At 36.7% G+C, this 18,673-nt stretch overlaps 1 protein-coding gene across 2 annotated transcripts; it reads right to left on the reverse strand.

Moving 5' to 3' along the window:
• Positions 1–12,592: 12,592 nt before the first annotated feature.
• On the reverse strand, positions 12,593–17,141 carry LOC134668145 (glutathione S-transferase 1-like). 2 transcript variants are annotated; one of them, XM_063525665.1, is made up of 6 exons: positions 17,080–17,141; positions 14,886–15,051; positions 14,691–14,749; positions 14,407–14,548; positions 13,582–13,772; positions 12,593–13,107 (listed from the first exon to the last, which is right to left on the reverse strand). In XM_063525665.1, exons 2-6 carry the CDS (start codon positions 15,027–15,029, stop codon positions 12,993–12,995), a joined length of 651 nt encoding a protein of 216 aa, XP_063381735.1. In that variant the 5' UTR covers positions 15,030–15,051; positions 17,080–17,141; the 3' UTR covers positions 12,593–12,992. The 2 variants fall into 2 exon arrangements, with proteins under 2 accessions (XP_063381735.1, XP_063381743.1); XM_063525673.1 differs by having other exon boundaries at positions 14,886–15,040; positions 17,080–17,114.
• Between the last annotated feature and the right edge of the window lie 1,532 nt (positions 17,142–18,673).

The following is an 18,673-nucleotide window of genomic DNA, read 5'->3' on the forward strand; positions in this document are numbered from 1 at the left end:
TTGTTTCACGTTATGGTTTCTTAATCTATCTCCTTTTTTTCGCAACCTGTACTGTAAGTACGTGGTTCAAGCTTGTTAGAACAATTAAAATTGACGTTTTTAGATTATCTGAGAAGTGCACTTCGTCATATTATTCAGCCAACTTTTGTGATTTTAATGATGAACTATACTGGATTCCAGTGCTAATCTAGCTTTATTCCAATTTAATATTTTAGCACTGTATACTCATTTGCGTTTATAATAATTAAGGAATATTTATTTACTTACATAAATGGCTTTACCGCGATATAATTTCATTGTTTTTACTTTAAATTCCGACGTTTCAGCTGAGTTGCACCAGCTGTGGTCACGAAAAGACTGACGTCCGAGCAAAAGTCTTTCCCTGACAAATATGTGTACAAAACGCGAGAGTTTAAAGTGTTATAAAGGAATATTTTATCTATTAAAGTTACTACATCACAGCTTATTTAGTAAGCCGAGGTAGTAGTAAGTTTTAGCTTTTAAGTCTTATGACTTAATCCGCTCTTACCCCGACACGGGATGGTAAACGCTAGTAAGACGTTAAGCTGATACGCGCGAGTAAGTACGAGGGGTAAGTCGAGACCGAAAATACTAAATAATTCACAGTGTCATTGTATTAGGATTGAAATGGTTATTACGATACTCCTAAGTATACCGAGGCAAGTGCAAAATCGGTTCAAAGGTAAAATGGAACGTAACTTATTTGTTAAAGTTATTCCATAAGGGTCTCCCCTGATATATCGACGCGCATTCGAAAGCTTTATGTCCACGCAATAAGAGCGAAAAAGTCGTCGTTCGGCTCGGCTCGCATCGGCCGGCGCCTGCCGACGCGTCGACGGCTTTTTCGCTCTTATTGCGTGGACATAAAGCTTTTTCCTATCGGCTTTTGCCGAATGCGCGTCGATATATCAGGGGAGACCCTAATTTTGGATTTGTTCTGACGAAATCTCTTAGATTATGTCTCCATTAACGGAGTTCTATATTTTATCACAGTTTAAGATATAAGAGATATTTACTCCAGCGGTGGTAGCATGGTTCTATTTTCATCGCCTGTCACTATCATGTCCGTCACTTTCGCACTTACATACAAGTACTTATATGTGACGTCACACGGGTAAAGGTACCTTATGGCGGTTGGCGCTTACGCTATTATTAACGCCGATCCAATATTATTGCGGCGCTATGCGACGTAAGCGCCAGCTGCCATAAGGTACCTTTTGCCGTGGAACGTCACATATACTTGTTAGAACGTGAGAGGCATGGTGACAAATGGTAAAGAGCTGACCATCTTAGCCCTACAGTAAACGCGTTTTTTTTCTAAGTTAGAAAGTTTATGAACCTTAAAGGATAAATCCTTATTTCCTACACCTAAGTTTCAATTTTAACTGCCCGTCATATTTCTCATAGGCCCCTAGCCAAAAGTAAGTTGGCTATGATATGATAATGTATAGAAAATTACCCATAACACGACTGGCATCAACAATTAGAAGGTAACGTTTAAAAAGGCAAACATTTCGTGTCTATATTAAAATACCCAGAAATATAATAAAGATTATCTTCTAAAGTGTTGCCAACAATATGTGCTAAAAACGAACACAAACAATAATGGTAACATAAAACTTGGTAAGTGTTATATCAAATGTCTCATTTCTCTCAAATGTCTCAGGGCATACCTAACATTGGGGACGATGAAGGCTTATTTTCCGATTGAACAAATCCATATAAAGAGAATGATTTTTGTTTATCATATATTATGGTCACAAGCTGTGAATTAATTAACGCTGGAGAAATAACTTTTTTTTTAATCTGTATGACTCGAAATATTGTCCATGCATTCGATTTTAAGCAACAAAGAGGCGAATTAGGGTAAATTAGAGGGCTCTCTTCAGCGATGCCATATTGACTATCGGTACATCGAAGTGTTGAAGTGTTTGTATAGTAACGCCACCATGTCGGTCCGAGTACAGGAGCAGAGCACGAGGGCGATTCCATTGCGAAGAGGCGTAAGGCAGGGAGACGTTATCTCTCCGAAACTGTTTACTGCCGTAATGGAAGACGCCTTCAAGCTCCTGGAATGGGAAGGACTTGGCATCAACATCAACGGCGAATACATCACTCACCTTCGGTTTGCCGACGATATCGTTGTCATGGCAAAGTCGATGGAGGAACTCAGCATGATGCTCGATGACCTCAACCGAGTTTCACAACGGGTGGGCTTGAAAATGAACATGGACAAGACGAAACTTATGTCAAATGCCAATGTTGTGCCCATCCCAGTCTCTGTTGGGAACTCGGTACTCGAAGTTGTTGACTCGTACATCTAGAGTCTGTGCGGAAAGAGAAGAGTTGTGGAATGTATGGGGCCCCATACATTCCACAACTCTTCTCTTTCCGCACAGACTCTACCTAGGACAAGTAGTCCAATTGGGTAGGTCCAACTTCGAGAAAGAGGTCAACCGCCGAATCCAACTCGGTTGGGCAGCGTTCGGGAAACTACGTAATGTCTTTTCGTCCGACATACCTCAGTGCCTCAAGACGAAAGTCTTTAATCAATGTGTGTTACCAGTGATGACTTACGGCTCCGAAACGTGGTCTTTCACTATCGGCCTCATCTCAAAACTCAAAGTCGCTCAACGAGCTATGGAGAGGGCTATGCTCGGAGTTTCTCTACGTGATCGAATCAGAAATGAGGAGATCCGTAGACGAACTAAAGTCACCGACATAGCCCACCGGATTAGCAAGCTGTAGTGGCAATGGGCAGGCCACATTGCACGCAGAGAAGATGGCCGATGGGGTCGAAAAGTGCTCGAGTGGAGACCACGGACTAGCAAGCGCAGCGTAGGACGTCCACCCACAAGATGGACAGACGATCTTGTTAAGGTCGCCGGAAGACGCTGGATGCGGGTCGCTTCCAACCGGCACGTATGGAGGTCCAAGGGGGAGGCCTATGTTCAGCAGTGGACGTCTTATGGCTGAGATGAGAGGGTTAGAGGTTAGGGTAGAGGATTAAATCTTTATTTCGTCAAATATGAAATTTTTATTTTTGAAACGAATTAGAAAGGTGTAAGTTATACTCATCGTTACCTACCTTATTAAGACTTCGGAAAATATTACCAATCCAAAAGTGGCTTACCTCACATAACAACGTGTGTTAAGCAAATTGCCATTCGTGTAATGTGACTGCTACTACCTGCTTGGTAATTAACGGAAATTAACGTTAAACTGAAGGCCTTAATCAAAATGTTTGTCATCAGAAATGAAGCCAAACCACGGAATTAAATATTTGCTCGTCTAATTCAAGATATTGAAGTTGTAATTAAGGATTGCTACTATTTTCATAATGTCAAGGCCGTTCAAAATATTAGATATTGAAGTTTTACTATATTATACTTTTGCATGAATGTATTATGCCTCTTGGGTTTCGTGGTTCAGAAAAATTCAAATAAAAATAATATGATGGGTTCATTTTTCATTATTTTTTTCCTAAAAATTATACATATCAGGTACATTTTCTTCCACTACTGCCTCATTAAATTTGTCCAAAAAATATACCTATCAGGTACATTTTCTTCCACTACTGCCTAAAAATGCCAATCTCGGCATTAGTTGCCAAGCGGACCCCAGGCTCCCATGATCCGTGGCAGAATGCCGGGATAACGCGAGGAAGATGAGGTACATTTTCTTCCAATTTAAATGATAAATAAGGTTGTTACCTTATAATATAGTCGGTCATAGAAAAACGTCAGAATGTTTAATATTGGTTTATAAATGTATACACGGGTGGGCATCTATCACTTTGTGTACAAAACGAATTGTATACTAGAAAATCTAATCTATAATCCAATACGTGTTTTATTTAGAAATTCCAGCGAATTTAGTCTCATGTGGGCATCATAATTAACGCACAAAGTGAACGTTGCATCAGGGCCTGAAGTCTGCAGCTACCGGATAAACAAGTCTAGTCAGGTGTTATTAATCTCGCCTTTAATCAAGCTCTGCTGCAATCAACTTCATTATTTCACTCCAACTTTGATAGTGTGGCCCAAGTTATAGGTCTTCTTTTTTTTCTTTTTACCTTAAAAAGGTCATAAAATAAACGTCCTAAATGCTCGATATATTAATGCTCAATAGTTTACCCAGCTGTGATCTCTTAGGATTGAGAACCCTGTATTATTATTGAAGCTAAATCTTTGTGGCCGCTTTAACCGCCACACCTACTTGACTACTGGTTCCAGTGAGATTCGAAGGAGCCGTTGCATGTAACATGTAACACTAGCACCCTTCCCAAACTCCACGGAATCAGGGACATGCCGTAGTCTATGACTAGGGACTCCCTCTGGTCGCATAACAACTTTTGTCATATTTTTAATTGTCATAACACTTTATGTATAAAATTGTAAGTCATAAAAATCTTTAGTCAGAATTGTTCCTGAGCATAACTGGGTTTATGTCATAAGGTAACAATCTCGATCATAGAAAAACGTCAAAATGTTTAATATTTATAAATGTATAGATACACGGGTGGGCATCTATCACTTTGTGTACAAAACGAATTGTATACTAGAAAATCTAATCTATAATCCAATACGTGTTTTATTTAGAAATTCCAGCGAATTTAGTCTCATGTGGGCATCATAATTAACGCACAAAGTGAACGTTGCATCAGGGCCTGAAGTCTGCAGCTACCGGATAAACAAGCCTAGTCAGGTGTTATTAATCTCGCCTTTAATCAAGCTCTGCTGCAATCAACTTCATTATTTCACTCCAACTTTGATAGTGTGGCCCAAGTTGTAGTGTGGTCTTCTTGTTTTCTTAAAAAGGTCATAGAATCAGACCAAGAAAAGTGTCATCTATACATCATTAATGATTAAACGAACTTACCATAAGTGAAGTTCTATCATAATTATTCGATTTGCTTGGTCATAATTTCATAGAAGTTTGACGTTTAAAATAACACTTGTAATGCGAGGGCTATCAAAATCGCTGCAGACTTTTTTGGCCAACGCGATCGCCGCGGTTAGCGCGCGTCTTTTGTTTATGACTAATATTTTTCACTCTAGTGCTGTCAATTGGTAATGAATATACTATTGATAATTTTAAATTGAGTTATGTAAATAGTTAAATCATTGTACAATAAATGTTTCCGTATGTTTAATTAGGTATTGTTTGTAACTGTGTGTAAAGTTTGTGCGTTTTATTCACCGAAAGGCAACTAACTTGCGCCACTCCTTGTTCGTAATTAGGTAAAAGAAAAATACCTTTGAATTTTAGTCTCGAGAATGGATAAACCGCATGATAAGTAGGTAAGCCAAACAAAGTACTATTTCCTCAGAAGCCTAAGATGTCTGTGTAAGAGCACAGTGTCGAAGAAAACTTTGTAATGGCTTTAGCCATGTTTTGTTTTATTAGACAAGTTTGTTTTGCAACGGTCGTGATTAAGAGCGTGTTCACTTTGTTGTTACGGTTCTTTATATTTTGAGGTGTTATTCAGCCCTTAAAAGCCTGAATTAAAATTAAAATATCTTATTAAGGACTTATTCGAATTCTAACATATATTATAGTTTATTTCGCTTTTTTGTTTCACGTTATGGTTTCTTAATCTATCTCCTTTTTTTCGCAACCTGTACTGTAAGTACGTGGTTCAAGCTTGTTAGAACAATTAAAATTGACGTTTTTAGATTATCTGAGAAGTGCACTTCGTCATATTATTCAGCCAACTTTTGTGATTTTAATGATGAACTATACTGGATTCCAGTGCTAATCTAGCTTTATTCCAATTTAATATTTTAGCACTGTATACTCATTTGCGTTTATAATAATTAAGGAATATTTATTTACTTACATAAATGGCTTTACCGCGATATAATTTCATTGTTTTTACTTTAAATTCCGACGTTTCAGCTGAGTTGCACCAGCTGTGGTCACGAAAAGACTGACGTCCGAGCAAAAGTCTTTCCCTGACAAATATGTGTACAAAACGCGAGAGTTTAAAGTGTTATAAAGGAATATTTTATCTATTAAAGTTACTACATCACAGCTTATTTAGTAAGCCGAGGTAGTAGTAAGTTTTAGCTTTTAAGTCTTATGACTTAATCCGCTCTTACCCCGACACGGGATGGTAAACGCTAGTAAGACGTTAAGCTGATACGCGCGAGTAAGTACGAGGGGTAAGTCGAGACCGAAAATACTAAATAATTCACAGTGTCATTGTATTAGGATTGAAATGGTTATTACGATACTCCTAAGTATACCGAGGCAAGTGCAAAATCGGTTCAAAGGTAAAATGGAACGTAACTTATTTGTTAAAGTTATTCCATAAGGGTCTCCCCTGATATATCGACGCGCATTCGAAAGCTTTATGTCCACGCAATAAGAGCGAAAAAGTCGTCGTTCGGCTCGGCTCGCATCGGCCGGCGCCTGCCGACGCGTCGACGGCTTTTTCGCTCTTATTGCGTGGACATAAAGCTTTTTCCTATCGGCTTTTGCCGAATGCGCGTCGATATATCAGGGGAGACCCTAATTTTGGATTTGTTCTGACGAAATCTCTTAGATTATGTCTCCATTAACGGAGTTCTATATTTTATCACAGTTTAAGATATAAGAGATATTTACTCCAGCGGTGGTAGCATGGTTCTATTTTCATCGCCTGTCACTATCATGTCCGTCACTTTCGCAATTACATACAAGTACTTATATGTGACGTCACACGGGTAAAGGTACCTTATGGCGGTTGGCGCTTACGCTATTATTAACGCCGATCCAATATTATTGCGGCGCTATGCGACGTAAGCGCCAGCTGCCATAAGGTACCTTTTGCCGTGGAACGTCACATATACTTGTTAGAACGTGAGAGGCATGGTGACAAATGGTAAAGAGCTGACCATCTTAGCCCTACAGTAAACGCGTTTTTTTTCTAAGTTAGAAAGTTTATGAACCTTAAAGGATAAATCCTTATTTCCTACACCTAAGTTTCAATTTTAACTGCCCGTCATATTTCTCATAGGCCCCTAGCCAAAAGTAAGTTGGCTATGATATGATAATGTATAGAAAATTACCCATAACACGACTGGCATCAACAATTAGAAGGTAACGTTTAAAAAGGCAAACATTTCGTGTCATTAAAATACCCAGAAATATAATAAAGATTATCTTCTAAAATATTGCCAACAATATGTGCTAAAAACGAACACAAACAATAATGGTAACATAAAACTTGGTAAGTGTTATATCAAATGTCTCAGTGTATGGTCTTATTATACGGTATTACTTGGGCGTGTTCAACTTCGGGATGTAAAGACATAATTTCATTTCGTTAATTTCATTAAGGAAACACGTACAGTGAATTTACTTAAACCTAGGGATGCCGCTAATTTCGAAACTGTTCCTTCATCTCTTTACAGAATACAGATACGCTACGAGTAACATAGTTTGTTTTAGTTCGTGTCTATGATTCTGCGATAGTTAATACTTATCTCTAAATGTGTTTATAGGGGTTGAGTCAAATCTATAGACGTCCCTACTGTTAGAACAGGCCTATCAAGCCCAAGGTACAGTCGCCGTCAGATATATCGGAACGGCCAAGGTGTTCACAATATCTGAACACGCGCTCTAACGATTTGACATTAGAGGCGTGTTCAGATATTTGTGAGCACTTTGGCCGTGCCGATATATCTGATGGCGACTGTACCTATGCTAAGGTGAATTGGAGACATTAAATTTAGATTTTTGAATATATATTCAGCTATTCTATTGTTTTTTTCTCTTCGAGTAACGACTTGTTGCGAGCCGTGTTTAAAGCTAAATATTCCGGTTTGGCAACAGGCCTTACCTACAGCTTGGCTACCAATACTAGTAAAATAAAAACTTTTATACGAACGGATTTGAACGAACAAATCGAATAAACATTGGTGGGCAACAAATTCTTTCACGTCCAACGCTTGTCGGGAACTAAATGTATTGCCATTCGTAGACAAGCTAGTTAACAGAAGGAATTGCATTTCGCATTTTATGACCTTAATTTTCTTATCGACAGTTAAGTTAAATAATTCATATTTAAGCCATTTTTAACAGAAGCGGTTTATCGATATTAAACTTTCGTGAGACATATTTTAAATTGTTTATACGACAACGGTTTCACTCACTTGAATTTTTAGTCGCTATTGGCGACATGTTTCGGGCCCGTCGGGGGTCCTTCCTCAGGCTCGAGTGCTCGCGGCGGCTGCAACTCGTGCACACACAATTTAGAATTTGCAATTTAGAAGCGGTTTATGTTGTTTAACAATGCTTCTCACAAGATTGGTGATCACAAATAATGAAACTAGTTTTAAAAACAGTTTGTAATAATTATGAGGTTTTAAATATTAGTGTTACAAAGTATATGAATCTATTTTTAATAAACAGTCTTTTAAGTACTTTAAAACCGCATTATTATATTTTCTACCTGTGCTCTCAGTCGTAGTGACACCGAAGAGAAAATTACCTGAACTAATTGAGTAATTCAAAACATAACTGAACTAAAGTAATAAAGACATAGATTTTGCTTAGGTATAATAGGTATCCTAAAACCAGTTCCGTAACATGTAACACATAAGTTCGCAGTTCCAATTTTTGTATAAGTAGTAATAAATTATACTTTTATTTCAGTGGACCTTCCACGTGTAATGATTTGTCTTTTTCATATCTCATGCTCTGAAAGTGGGTCGTTGTTGTTCTAAAAGGTGCGCAGAAAGTGATACGTTTATGCTCTAGTGCAGAAAAGTGGTGTACTCCTCTGCGTCCCCGTCCCACGAACAACTGGGTGGAAACAAAATGGAAAAATAGTGTCTTTATTTCCTCGCCTGGAACAATTGGTAATTGTTTAATTTTATTAATCCCACGTTGATCCTTTTTTTATAAAAAATGATATAAGTGAATTGTTAAAAACAAATTATTCTTGATTTATTTCGTTGAATTCTATTTACTCTATTTCATAAGGCGGGAACCAAAAGGAATACACCAAAAAATTTTTTTTAAACCTTACACTTGCGTAAATGGGCAAAAGCAGAATCTTATACAGCCACAGTTAAACGTTTGTACGATATTAAATTGATTTTTAAAGATATTTAGCACTATATTCATAAAAATAAAATAAAATACAAGAAAAAAATTACTTATATTATTAATTAAATTGTTATTTCATATTTAAAATACTTTTATTATGTTATTACGTGGTGCGGCGCACCAAGGTCGCGGTGCGGTCCGGTAGTCTGTTGCGGCTTTTAGAACGAAAAAGTATAAAATTAAAAAGTAAGAAGCAATCCCGCTGATTTTCATACTATGATGAACAAATCATTTAAAAATTACTGCAATTTGTTAAAAATGTGTGATTTCGTAAATATTGCAATCTAAATGATTTTCGCTAGGGGTTATTAATCACACCTGTAAAGTCTCCGATTGCAAGTAAGTCCTAAGGAAAATAAATCATGGCCGTAGATCTATTAGGTACTTCCATTACTGATTTTGCGAAATTGCCTTGTCTTGTTTGGTTTCCTCGCATTCGATATGAAAAGTAGAGTGTTTAACTCGGGTGAAAGGCACCATTTCTGTCTCGGACTATTGGCGCTCTCACTGCGTTCGAGCGCCAAACTACCTCGACAGAAATGGGTGCCTTTCCACCCTTGGTTAACAATCTACTATTCCTCTTCTATAGGGAGGGATTCCCAAAAAATCCTCTTTTGTATAGTTATGTATATGTAAACAAATACAACAGAGCTTTTATTGTGCCTAGTCTAGTTTTGCTCGGTTGCTTAACCAAATATTTTTCCTTATAATATCTTGCCTACGTGTACAAGTAGCCATATTCGAACTTTAAGATACGTCAAATAATATATATGGAAAAGATATAGATCGGATATGTCACTGTCAAAAGTGACGTTTCTGTTTGTTGAAACCTCACTTTTGACACTTGTTTTACACTGACATATCCGATCCATATCGTTTCCATATCTATTATTTGACGTATCTTAAAGTTCGAATATGGCTGAAGTAATAAACTTGTCAAAGTCGCACCCCTAGTTACCCGGTTTCGGGCGAGCCACACTTGGCCCGCTAACGAGTCTCACATTCACTCGTATTCAAATAAACTTTTTATGGCGAATTTTTGTCGTGTTTAGGGACGCTGGTAAGCGTTGAGGAATTTTGGCTTGAATGCAATTGGGCTGTTGATTTATATGCCTTTAACGAAGTCCGGGCGTTTCTTTCAGAGCAGGTTTCGTTAAAGCCTTCTTACGAATTTAGGGAACGTTAGCCTTAAATAAAGTTAGGTGTGTAGTTCATAAATACATCTCTCATTCAAATGTATTCACCTACTGTACCTAGGAATCTAATTGTAGGAAATATGATTAAAAACTGAAGTAATACTTAGTATCACTTTCAGGTCTTAGTTATTTGTTGATCATTTTCAAAGTCAGAAGGATTGTAAAATCATGGGAGCATACTCGTATATATTATGTACATTATAAAATTAATAAAGTAGGTATTAACTTACAAGAATTATGAGACAAGTATACATACATTTAACTTGTGTATATACATAATTTATTCAAAAACTAAAGAAGTACTATCCTTTTCAGCTCTTGGTTATCTGTTGATCATTTCTAAAGTCAGAAGGATTATACGTCCTAAGTATCTTCTTCCCAAAGTTATTTTTGTAGGTTAATTCCGCGTAATCTTTGTTATTCATAAGATATAACTACTTACTCCTGTTCAAGTATACTTAGTTAAAAGAAAAAAAAATCTCCCTAAATTATGCTAATCGTAAAAACGTACACGGGTTCTGTACGAGTCGAAGAATACAGAGTGGATTGTTTGTATTTATAAAATGAAACAAAGCAAACGGTACCGTAAAACGGGGTGAGTAGGTTTCGCGGGGAGAGTTGGGTTATGAATGGGGAGAGAAGGTTTGAGAGGGGGGTGAGAAGGGATTTTAAGGCTACTGCTACAAAAATAATGTATTCCAATTTAAAATGGGGCTATAGTAATACGCATAATAAAAAAAATCGATCCAACAATCTTCCAAAATCACCTTTGTATGAAAAACCCTTTCACCCCAAATACGAGGCACTACGGGGTGAGGTGGGTTTTCCTCTTTATCGTCAAAGTTATGAAATGGAACTACCCGAAATAAAATACAAACTAAAATACAATAGTCCGAACCACTTATTATATACACCATTCAGTTTTCACATCTAAAAATAAAATTTTATCGAGGTTTGAAAGTCAAATTTCACCCAACTCACCCCATTTTACGGTAATAATTTCTTTGGGACTAGAAAGACCATAATATACTCCCATATTTTTAGGTTGCGCTCATCTTGTGAAATGTTTGTGTAAAGACGTTGATAAATATGCTTCACAAGAAAAACATATTTTGAAAGACGTTTTAGTCAGTGTTATTTTAAGGATGACTTACGTTAAACCGGGCCGTGTTCGGGCCGGAGCTTCCAGCGCATCTTTTTCTATCGAAAGCATGACGTGATCACCTGTCATGCCATAGAAAAGTAAGCTCCAGAAGCTTCGGCCCGGACAGGGGCTAACGTAAACGGGCTAACGTGAGTCATCGTTTAATGGAAGATTTAAAAACCATTGATGATTTTATCAAACTGCACAACGGGACTTAATCGCGTATTTAAGTTTAAAGATTTACCCCCGACGTTTCGAGGACGGCGTTGTCCCCGTGGTCTCGGAGAAGACTGGCTCAAGTTGGCGGCTAGAAGATGTTGATGTCAACTTGAGCCAGTCTTCTCCGAGACCACGGGGACAACGCCATCCTCGAAACGTCGGAGGTAAATCTTAAAACTTAAATACGCGATTAAGTCCCGTTGTGCAGTTTGATAATGTTTAATAATCGTGAAAGTTTAAATCAGCATTGATGATTTCATCTCGAATATCTATATTTTGCTTTACTACTCATTTGTGAGCAATTTATTCATTTGAAGTTAGCAAAACGTTAACCAATCCGCCGTACCCTGATACTTCAAGTTTCTGTTGGCAGCGCTGGAACAATTGTAAACAGCCTGTAACAGCCTCATTAATATTAACTCCGTCGCCGACTCTCATATCTTATTCATTCAAGCGGAACACGCTTTATCTTAAAGGGTCTTGTCAGTAACGTATGTCAAGTTGAGGATCTTCGTATTTGTTAATGTACAACTTGACATGCGATGGTGGATAGACTAATTTGGAAAGTCAGTTGTCTTTGGATGTATATGGTAAATGACAGTCATGTAAACAAATAATTTTAATGATGAGTCTATGAATTAAATTTTGTATAGCTTTAATGATGGTCACCTCATCTAAGAACTACCGTACGAACGAACCTGCTCGATATATATGTTAGTAGATTAAGTAGATGTTTCTTTGAAAAAAAATTAATGGTTCTTACTTCTGTAGTGTAGTAAGAGAATATTTGAGTAGTTAATAGGATTTGATTCTGTAATTATGAAAAAGGCCCATCAAAGAATTTTCAACTACTGAAATACCTATAATGCAGATGATTCAGACGATCTTCGTTAATTCAATAAGACAACATAGATATTACTATAACTTAACTTTATTGCTTGTACCAATGTACAATGTATTGTTTATCTTTCATGCAACATTACGTACATGTGAATAACTTACTTAAACAGTTATATAAATTACTATGAATTCTCACACGTGTATAGTGCAAATAAAGATACTTACCTAGTATATTATTAAGTTATTTTAAAATAAGTAACAAAGCGTGTCGTAAATTCTTAGATACCTAGATTGGATACTGACTATTGTTGATGATATCCTGCAGCGACTGATATTTTATAAAAATACGTTAAATATGCTCTTGAAACAACTGAACCAAACATATTGGTTTTCCTTCATTATAATTGTACCTACTTGTACACAATACCTATAAATAAATACTTGTCTCAGATTTAAATTGCAATAATTAAAATTTAAGCCAATTTGCTCTTCAGTATTTGACTGAAAAGATTCAATCCGGGTTCGTTTTCGTTTTTATAGATTTCCAGTTCCGAGCAACGCTTAATCCATTCGGCCAGTTTTGGAAATCTGAAATTTTATAAAAGAGTAAGGTCAAAATGTATTTATGTGCTTGACTAGGTACTGATCTAAAATATATATAAAGAGCCTGTTACTTGAAATTACTGTGTTGCTTTTTGTTTCTAAAACAGATTTCATAATACATTTCCATAAAATTAAAGGTGTCAAAAAATGGAATTAACAACACCACGGGGAAAAGCTCTCTGCGTTCTTGGCACCACGTGAAAGGGGCCTAATTTTAAATTGAAACTTGTTTTATTTTATAAACAGTTACTTTAATGCACTTATTTTTCCTACCGATAAATATTAGAGAAAAACAAATGTAATGTTTTAATGAAACGTGAATTGGATGTTGTTACATGGCTCAAAAGCAAAATATTCTTGTCAATATAATAACAAAATGATAGTATTCGCACCAGGCTTATCAGCATGCCGGTTATTTAGCAACTTAGTGAAACGGAGAACTAAATTTGAAATACTTACAAATTTTCGTCTATAGGTAAAATTTCGTTCGCGGTGCTGATAGTGGCGACACAGCAGATGTCTGCTACTGACAAGTCGTCACCGGCTAACCACTCCCCCGTGATGAACTTTTCGGTGAACTCATAGCCGTTTTGGATTTTTTGTAGCACTTCAGGTGGGAATACTTTTTCGTTTCCGAAAATAACTGGGCCCTAAAAATAACAGAATAATTACTAGTATCAGGTGAACTTTTCGGTTTGGGCTGGTGTAGCAAAAATGAATCACTGTACAAGTTAAATATCTAAAAATAATCAATGGTTCGACGCACAACCGTTGGCTTGTTATGTATTTTTTAATTAAAAATTATCTGTCGTAAATGTGAAGATTTAATGTAAAACTGCATGAATATTTTCATTAATATACTTAATTTAAAAAAATACAACTGTCAGTACTATGTATAAAGCAACACTCTGGCCTAACTATTGACAAAATTTTGGCAAAACATTGGCAAACTCGTTACATTACAATGAGCTTTACGAATGGATACTTAAACTGTGTAGTAGCTACATACACTAAGGTCAATGTGTGGAAGACCGTCTACAAGATCTTTCGACGCTTTTAACTCTTGCGATTACAAACATACTCCACTTATAGAAGGTCGGTAGAGGAGAAAGAGTGAAGTGAAGCTCTTCCGTTGTGACTGTGTCTGAGCGACGAACGTAAGTATGCAAATACGAGAGTTCTTGCCCTATGACGGTCTTCCCACCAATACGTTTTATATGCCGGTCTTCTCCACATTGACTTTAATTATGGAAATCAAAATAATATCTGGATTTTACTACTCACTACTGCTTCACGTACTGGTGGGAACAGAATGCTACTATCAAAGTGCATTCTTTGGTCGATCAGAGCACGTTTCTGAGGATCCGATGGGTACAGAGAGTCGTTGTCAGCGTACATGTTTATGAGATAGGTTGCAATCGCATGGCTGAATAGAAAAATAAATGTTTTTTTTTTTTACACTACAACTACAACTAACTTACTAAAATATTTTTCAATGCACAATTTTCTAGTCAAATTGATTTTGGGCAGGGTACTTATTCCATTGACTTTTCTGATTAAATAGTTACCTATCCCAAATAACGAAGTCATCATCCACCAATGTTGGTATCGTGTGTTGCGGATTTAACTGCAAATATAAAAATATTACAACAATTTAAAAGTATATAAATAGCAACGTAGACATTTAAACGATGAATTTGACGATTTGAGTGCTCGAAGGTTTAATTTTAAAGAGAATATATATAAACAGGCAAGCTTAATACCTTGATATAATCTTCTTTGAGATGATCGCCTTGTAGCAAATTGACGTCAACATATTCCACATCAGGTAGATTGATGGCTGCTATCACCATCTTCACTGCTCGTACCGGCGGACTGGCGTCTAACTTGTACAGAGTGAGCACCATCTTGGCCGCAACTGTAAAATAACTTTACAAAAGTAGGAAGTTAGTTTATATTATCGTGGCCGATAGATAAGCTTGCTTAATTTATTATTTGATGTTTTTAATATGCCTGATCTTTAACAAAATTTTCTGTGCATTATGAAATCATACCGTTTTATAGACTATGTACACCTTAAATTAGGTACGTATCATAAGGCATTGTTTATGTATTTATTTTTTACGTTTGCTGTTGAACTGTCACCCTATACCTACATGAGAACAACGCCCTCTTGGACAATGATCATAATTATATATTACTATAATATTACGAAATAAATCGAATTTGATAAGGTAACGGTAAAGGTAATTTGATAGATAAGATCGACACAATGTATATTGTTTAGATTAAAATAAAATAAATAAAAAAATAAAAAAACAAAGCAAAGCAACATTATTATTTTTATTATATATTAACTTTTTTATATGTAAGTATATTAAAGAATAATTCTGATTAAAAATCTTCTCAATTTACATTCCTTTAATACGAATTGTAATTGTCTGCGGTATTTTGATACCTACCCTTTAAATTTACACAAATTACAAATTATAGTAACGATTATTGCTACAACATTAAGAATACAACTTCAAATATTTCCTAAACACAATTCAGAAGGCTATAATTTGCACGTTTCGCATCGTTGCGTTGTTAGTGTAGTTTAGTGCTTTGTGGAGTTTTAGGATCTTGAGGGCACGTTGCGTACAAATTGGTACCATTTTAACTTTGTCGACACAACTAGAGTCCATTATAACTTTGAGTTTCTTGATTACACTGAAAACTGAGGAGCTAATGGCATTATCTATTCAATACAAATATTTCACTTGTTTAGAACATGATGTTATTAATAAGTTCTGTTTTAATAATTGTATTTTCATGTAACAATGGCCCCGATTCTCAAATTCGATCTCGCCCTTAAGGCTTTAAATACGTCAATTTCCATTCTTGTATCGTGTAATAACGCTTAAACAAATAAATTCTTGACAATGTATTATCTGATACAGATTATTTATATACAAAGAATTAGATACAAATATTAAAAATAAGAATAAACTAACTTATCTATAAAATAAAACTAAAAACGAATACTAAATAAAATAAGATTAAATTAAAATATGTCCAAGAAATTGGGCCCCTTTGGCATGGTGCCAAGGACGCTGGCAGCATTTCCCTGCTGTATTGCTAAGCTAATGTATTATCTTATTTGACTGCTATGATTACCTTGTAATGTGTTGAGTAACAAAGCAAATGAGGATAATGTTCAGTGTTCACCCATTATAACTATTATCATTGATGCATTGGCGATTAATGTTGCTGCTATCGGTTGCTTGTATTTGCGTAGATATGAGTTGAGTATGTACCTATTTGACCGGATTATTTGGCAACTATTAGGTCTTATTCCTTCGTCGTATTTTCATAAAATACACTAATTTGTAAACATTAGTAAGTAGATACATTTAATTTTCTTGTATGGGTGTAACTAAACAAAACACGTTACATTTAAATGATTAGGTTTTTTATTAGGATCGTAATTTGCTTGCGAAAGAACCCCCGACGGGCCCGAAATATGTCGCCAATAGCGACTAAAAATACAAGTGAGTGTAACCGTTGTGATTTAAATATCTCCTGTCTCATAAATTATTTGTTATGACTTAGTGGTACCGACTATTCTATTCATTTCAGGGTTTTACAGTAATGTTAGTTAATTAAATAACTAACGCTTATAAACAGAAGTGTAGCTGTATATATTTAAACGAACAACATTACATATTTAAATTAATTTGGATAAGTACTTAATGATCACTATCCTGTTTGTGTACCTATATTATGTATGTTCGCGATAAACTCAAAAACTACTGAACAGATTTTAATAAGGTTTTTACATATCAATAGAGTGATTTTTGAGAAAAGTTTGGTTGTATAATTTGCTGAGGCGGGTCGCTAGTTAAAAATATATTTAATACATATTAGAACAGCAAGTGATAATATGTATACAAAAGAAATTGTATATGTACTTACATGTATTTAAGTTAGTATTAGCTCTACGCTCTTGCAGACGAGCGTCTTGCACTAAGTCGATTTGTTGTATGAACTAGTATATCTTGTTTGGCCAGTTATAATTTCCCATAACTGATAAAATAACAATGGATGTGGCATTATATTATTATGTAAAATATTATTATCACATAATCATTTCAATGTTACAGATTACAGAGATAACTTACGCCGCGTTTTTGGAAAAAAATAATATTAGGCACCTAATAACTAAAAAATAAGTTCAAAAACTAAAACCCGACTACTGCAAATCGCGCTCTAAAATGTATGAAACAAGATAGAATTCTTATCTGAAATTATCAAGCAGGAAATATTATAAATGTTACCATTTTTTTTAATAAAAAAAAATATTTTTTTATTAAAAATGTTAATATTATTTACTAAGTTTTTTATATATTTACAGATATTCAGAGGATAGCCGTGGTCGTATGCCACTTTACCTTTAAGTTTATAATCGTAGTGGCATACGACCACGGCGATCCTCTGAATACCTATCTGGAAATATACATATGTGGCAGCCGTCTTTGGAACGCGTACGTCGGGCTATTACGCCCGTCACTTTTAGTATGAGGGCGCCGAAGGCGCCCGACTTTGGAACGCGTACGTCGGGCTACGCCCGACTTTTTTAGTATGAAGGCGCCGAAGGCGCCCGGCTTTGGAACGCGTACGTCGGGTTACGCCCGACTCTTTTAGTATGAGGGCGCAGAAGGCGCCCGGCTTTGGAACGCGTACGTCGGGCTACGCCCGACTCTTTTAGTATGAGGGCGCAGAAGGCGCCCGGCTTTGGAACGCGTACGTCGGGCTACGCCCGACTCTTTTAGTATGAGGGCTCCGAAGGCGCCCGGCTTTGGAATGCGTACGTCGGGCTACGCCCGACTCTTTTGGTATGAGGGCGCAGAAGGCGCCCGGCTTTGGAACGCGTACGTCGGGCTACGCCCGACTCTTTTAGTATGAGGGCTCCGAAGGCGCCCGGCTTTGGAATGCGTACGTCGGGCTACGCCCGACTCTTTTGGTATGAGGGCGCCGAAGGCGCCCGGCTTTGGAACGCGTACGTCGGGCTACGCCCGACTCTTTTAGTATGAGCGCGCCTAAGGCGCCCGGCTTTGGAGCGCGTACGTCGGGCTCCGCCCGACTCTTTTAGTATGAGGGCGCCTTCGGCTTTGGATAGCCGCCCGGCGCCCGGCTTTGGGACGCGTACGTCGGGTTAATCAAATAAATTGTTTCATTTTAAAAGCTACATCTTCAAACTTTTTTGTTAAAGTAATGGACATATATTATTATAATATATGGCAGGGTACTTAAATTAAGTCGAGTAAGGTTTACTCGGGTAATTCCGAATGTCGAAAACTGTCGGATAATTCCGAAAAGAGACTTTTATTATAATGGAATTAAGGGTGATTCCCATCTGAATTTCGGAATTATTTGACATTCAGTATTACCCGAATACACCTTATGTAGTGATACCTTATCCATCCATGCTGTAAAGTCGCTCTTGTGCTTTCGATTTGGTGTGGTCATAGTTACACATACTATTATTGACAGTTCTAACGCAAGGTCA

This window comes from Cydia fagiglandana, chromosome 1 (genome assembly GCF_963556715.1).
Source record: "Cydia fagiglandana chromosome 1, ilCydFagi1.1, whole genome shotgun sequence".
NCBI classification, from domain to species: Eukaryota; Metazoa; Arthropoda; class Insecta; order Lepidoptera; family Tortricidae; genus Cydia; species Cydia fagiglandana.